The 5,834-nt window shown below is 41.4% G+C and overlaps 1 protein-coding gene across 1 annotated transcript in view; it reads right to left on the bottom strand.

The window, feature by feature from the left end:
• Positions 1-1,141: 1,141 nt before the first annotated feature.
• The window catches only part of LOC119117872 (potassium voltage-gated channel subfamily A member 10), an 8,630-nt gene continuing 3,937 nt past the window's right edge, over positions 1,142-5,834 (bottom strand). The window contains exon 2 of the mRNA XM_037244481.1: positions 1,142-4,527. Within this exon, the coding sequence (XP_037100376.1) occupies positions 2,738-4,429 (1,692 nt within the window). The 5' untranslated portion in view covers positions 4,430-4,527 and the 3' untranslated portion in view covers positions 1,142-2,737. The remainder of the gene's footprint in view (positions 4,528-5,834) is intronic.

Below are 5,834 nucleotides of genomic sequence, written 5' to 3'. Positions count from 1 at the left end.
GACAGCTTTTTCTCCCAGGCTGTTGCTCTGATAAACTCACACCACTCTTAGAGTCTCAGAGTCATTACTGTGCAATAACATCCTGCTCTCCACACCTTGTTTGAATTTGTCTACACTGTTTGTACTGTGTCCTCTCTGCATCCATTGCAGCCTGGTCATCCTGGAAGAGGGACCTTCCCATCTGTGGTCTCTTCTCAAGGTTTCTCATTTCCCCTAGCTGGAGTTTTGAGTTTTTCCTTGCCCTTTTGGGAGTTTAAGATCAGGGGATGTTTGAGAATATTTGCCATTTTTCACATGTCCTGTGTTGTTAGTCACCTAAATGTTGAACAGAGGGTGTGATTTACCGAAGTCAAATTCCTTGTTTGGCACGCTCAAACATGGCGAATAAAAACTCTTGAATCTTGAATCTACTGGTTGAAGTTATATATGAAAGGAAAAAAAGAACGAATCACTTTAGGAAGTGATTCGTTCACTCTTGTTCACTGAAAGGATTCGTTCTTTTTGAACGAATCGTTCACTCACGAGCCAACACTAACCTGAATGTTGTTAGTCACTTAAATGTTGTACAGAGGCTGAGATCAACCGGAGTCAAATTCCTTGTTTGGCATGCACAACCTTGGCCAATAAAGCTGATTCTGATTGGTTGGATAGTCAGAGAGTGTACTAGCCAGAGCTACCAAACTGCATCTCCACAAATAAAGATATTGTTGTGTTGATTTAATAGCTGTTTTGTCAACCCACAATGGCTGAAGGAAGAGAAGAAAGGGATTTGGTTGCAGATTTACTGTCAAAGCCATTTTCAAGACGGACTTTTCAAGAAAAGCATGCTTCTGTTGAAAGGACATTCTCAGCCCTAAAGCGGATTAAAACTTATGCCAGAAATATGACAGGGCAGGCTCGACTTTCAGCATTAGCTTCGATGGCGATAGAAAAGGACTTCTTGATGGAACTGAAACACACTACTGAAACACCTACGTGTGAAATGCACGGCCCGCCACTGCATCCTTGGAACTCCAAAGGTCACACAATTCGAAAACCAACCTGCCTCAAGAGTCACACAGTTACCAAACAGATGAGCCATTCACTTTGGAGAAGGTCAATTAAGTCTTTGAAGAATACACACTGTGTGTGTGCGCTCAGAGCCAAGGCCATGCTAATTACTCAATTTACATAATAAAGATGAACCCATTTCTTTTAAAGAATAAATCAATTTGTGGCTTTTTTGGCAAGATTATGAGTTTTTGTGTCATTGATGCTTCACATTCTCAGCATTCTAAAAATTTGCTTCAAGGTTTGGAATAGAGGCCAAACAAATTTGCCCGGCCTACCGGGAGCAAAGACACTATCAAACATGGCAACAGCCTGAATAGTACAAAAAAATACCTCATTTGACCTTATACGTTTTTTAAGGAATATTCTCCTCTTCTTGCTCAATGATGATATGTTTCAGCTTTGATGAGCTGATCCGGACTATCATCCAATTAGAGTCCATTTTCAAACAGATGTTTTTCACATGCTGTATTTTTTCCAATATTGGGTTGTATTTGGGGTCTTCAGTCACTTTCTATGTGTAGTATTTCCAATGACTTCATGAAATGAATTGCAGTTTTGTTACAAATTGGTCTCACAAGGAGTCATTGTAACTGCTACTTCTGTGTAAAAGTTCTTTTCATGTTGGGAAGTTATATATTCAGTATATTTATAATAAAAGTCCCAATGCACAATTGAGTTGAGTGGTTTTTTTACTGCTCAGACATGTTTGGTAACTATTTTTTGACTCCTTCAAATAATAACCAATATTCCGAAAGTAGTACAGATTCATACTGTGTACCCACAGATGGATTCAGTGCCTCAGGACGTTTCCAATGTGGGTTTGTTTTGTTCCTGTTCTCGCAGAAACATGACTTTGCATTCAGAGAAATTTTTTTTCTTTTTTAATCTGGAACAAATCGTTGGTATTCTTTGATTGGCATTATCAATGGCTTTCTTGTTACAGTTTTCCATTTTATAAATACATTGGAATCCAGGGTTGAAAGGTAAATTATTTAACATTTTAAAAAAAAGTTGCGTACATTTTTTTGGGGAGGGTCAAAGTTTTAAAGGTTTAGGTTTAGTGGTAAGCAGTGGATGGATGGATGGATGGATGGATGGATGGATGGATGGATGGATGGATGGATTGACGGACGGACGGACGGACGGACGGACGGACGGATGGATGGATGGATGGATGAATGGATGGAGAATTCAAGGAATGCTCCACCTACAAATTATTTCCATCAGTTTATTGTTTTGTTTGAATGCTTTTTGTTTGTGTACATGGTATTAAAACTAGTCTGAACTCTCTACTGCTAGTTTTCGTAGGTAGTTATTTTAGGGTGTGTGTGGGGGGATTATAGCATTAGCATGGGTTCATATTCAATCTGAAACCTCGGTGTATCACTTTTGGCCAACCGTTACAGAAGTTAGCCCATATGAGCCACGTTTGCAACACCCGAGAAGGTCCAGAATAAGAACAACATGAACAATCTTTATCATGCAGTACAAGGCCAATAGAGAATTAAATATCAGAACTGAATAAATTAAATCAAATATATTTTCCAAACAGGAATTGAGTTAGCTTTGGAAAAACTGCAATATAATTTGAAAGAATACACAAGAAACTTCAGCTTATTCTGAACATGTGCGAGTAGGAAGGCATTTCGTCCAATTATTTTTACCCTTTATATGTGAAAATAAGTCAAATGCCATTGACCTTATTGAGCGAGGAGTTGCTCTTTTGTTTCACACCCATGTCCGCCATGATGGCTTGCTCGACAGCATCCGACAAGGTCAGCTTGTCCTCCGCTTCCGTTTCTCTATGATAGAAGTAGTTGAAATTGGAGACTATGACAGGAACAGGTAGAGCAATGGTCAATACGCCTGCAATGGCACATAAGGTCCCAACCATTTTGCCCGCCAAGGTAATGGGGCACATGTCCCCGTAGCCCACGGTCGTCATGGTTACCACCGCCCACCAGAAGCCATCAGGAATGCTGACAAACTGCGTGTTGGGCTCGTCGACCTCCGCAAAGTAGATAGCGCTGGAGAAAAGGATAACTCCAATAAACAGGAAGAAGATGAGCAGGCCAAGCTCTCTCATGCTGGCCTTGAGGGTCTGTCCCAGGATCTGCAGTCCCTTGGAGTGGCGTGACAATTTAAAGATACGAAACACTCTGACCAGACGTATAATGCGAAGGATAGCCAAAGACATGTTTTGTCCGGAGCTATCTTCGGGTTTCGTGACCAGTTCTGTCACCACAGTGACAAAATAGGGGATGATGGATATGATATCAATAATATTCATAAGATTGTGGAAAAATTCTCTTTTGCTCGGGCAGACTAGGAATCTTGTACATAGCTCAAAGAAGAACCAGCCGATACAGGCGGTCTCAATCACGAAGAAGGGATCGGAAAATAGTGTGAGATCAGGAGGAGCCGCAGAACTGTGAACGTCAGATAGGTTGACGGGCTTAAGGGTCGAAGGCAAGACAATATCGGTGTCATCTCTAAATTCCGGCAGCGTCTCCATGCAGAAAATAATAATGGATATGACGATAACAAGCACGGACACTAGCGCAACACATCGAGCCGCGTTGGAGCTCTCAGGGTACTCCATCAGCAGCCAGAATTGTCTGGAGATGTCGTTATTTGGTAGCGGGATGTCGACCTCTCTAAGGAATCCTTCTTCTTCCCGAAACTGCTCCATAGCTTGGTTCCCAAGCTCGTAGAATATTATTTCATCGGTAAACACGTCCAGAGGAACATTTGCTGGACGTCTGACCTTGCCCCCGGATTGGTAGTAATACAAAATCCCGTCAAAGCTGGGTCGGTTCCGATCGAAGAAATATTCGTTCCTCATGGGATCGAAATAGTCCATCCTTTTCTGAGGGTCTCCTAGCAGCGTATCGGGAAACTGGTCTAAGGTTTTGAGCTGAGTCTCAAAGCGAAGACCGGCGATGTTTATAATAACTTTTTGATCCCCGTCGTCCAGTCCTCTTTTATCGACAAAAAGGTCCTCGCAACACTCCTTAGCGAGTTGGCTGAAGATTGTCTCGCTTTCCTTCGTGCCTTCGCTGCTTAGGAGCAGCTTCCAGTTGGAGATCATACTCGAGTGACTACCTGTGTGCTCAATGCTTTGAGTTATCATTGGGGAATGAGGCACATCCAGCGTCTGTAGAAGTCGGAGGGGTGTTGATGATGTGGATTCCCACATGCATGACGGAACAGGACTGTTGTGGTACGGTGGGGCTTGAAATCGACGGTTGCCAACAGGCATGTCCGCTATTGCGGGTATGTCCACGCTAAGAGCCGTGGTCTCATCCGCAGAAGTGTCCTCATCCTCGAGGCCCAACTCATCTAGGCTCCCAAAGTCTACCAGGGCCATGTCCATGGCTCCAGTTCAGCCAAAGCAGATCAACAGGACCCAGGATAAAAATCACCATGCAGAGCTGGAGTAGACAGACTCTTTTTTTCTTTCTTCTTCTACACCTGCGAAATGAGAGACACAAGAAGTTAGTCATGTTGACAAACAAATGATAACAATTATTTAAAAATCCTCAGGAAGGCATAATGTGGTATGTTAGAGCCAAAAGAGAGATTGAAAGACCAAAAAAGACTCCCCACTTATGTTTCTTTCTTCACACTGTTATTATTATCATAGAATACTGCTTACGGCAATTTTTATCTCTTTTGATCGAGGTAATTGGGACTATTTTGGAGCAGACATTAATGTTGATTTTCACAAATCTACTGATTTAAATAATCAACTGTGTGCATCGAACCTCATGAAATGGTTGTGAAATTTCAATTCATTTTTACTTTCTGTTCTTTTGCGCCTACAGCAACCTTGTGCAGAAAAGAACAGTACACACCCACATAATGTAACATGTGAACGCTAATAATAGCGCAAAGGCTTGGTCCTAATTGTTATGACAAGCTCAATTACCGACAAGGACGAGATCAAGGGAAACAAGATTGAATCGACACTCGTTTTGATCAAATGTCATTTTTTTATGCAAATTTGATTTGTGCTTTATTAAGTAAGACTGAGCCTATTTATACACACATTATGACAAAGGGAGATGAACGTATGTATACTTTTTCACCTCATCTTTCCTATCCTCTATTTTCAACTCGCCATACATTTTTCATGATCCATTCATTATATCCCCATATTTTATAGTCATCTCCATGCAGTCTTATGAGAAATGAGACTGACCCTTCATCGCTTTTAGCTGTCCTGTCCAAACAACCTTCCCTCATTACAACGCAACGGCAGAGCTTATGAATGATCAAATGTCACATTCCGGAATGCACAAATCACATTGGCATACCATTTTGTCCACACACTGTGAAACACTTTGGCACGTGAAGAAGGTTGTTACAAGTGCATGCCTGAACAACCTCTGCAAGCTTTTAATCGGTGTGTCTTTATTGTCACTCTCATTTTATAATCGTTCCCCTCCCCACTATAATGTGCATCAGAGAAAAAAAATGAAAAGTCGGTCAAATTTATTTCAGGGTTGCCAGAATTGTGAATCACAAAAATAGAATATTAAGGACAAACTAATAGTTAAGTTTGTTGCCATACAATAAATGTGATGGAGTTGAATTTCATTGTAAAGAAAGCGCATGACCTTGACAGCTTAAAACAGGTGTCACATGGGGCCCATGGCGCTCTGTCTATTCCTGCCATTCTAATAATACACAACATTGAAGGAGAAAGACGCAGGTTCATAGCATGCTACCACATGTGATGCAAATATACAGAAAAAAATAGAAAGTGAGATATTGGA

The sequence above is a fragment of the Syngnathus acus genome, chromosome 2 (genome assembly GCF_901709675.1).
Source record: "Syngnathus acus chromosome 2, fSynAcu1.2, whole genome shotgun sequence".
Classification (NCBI taxonomy): Eukaryota; Metazoa; Chordata; class Actinopteri; order Syngnathiformes; family Syngnathidae; genus Syngnathus; species Syngnathus acus.
Note: the sequence above shows the minus strand (reverse complement) of the source record. Positions and strands in the feature narration are given on the sequence as shown.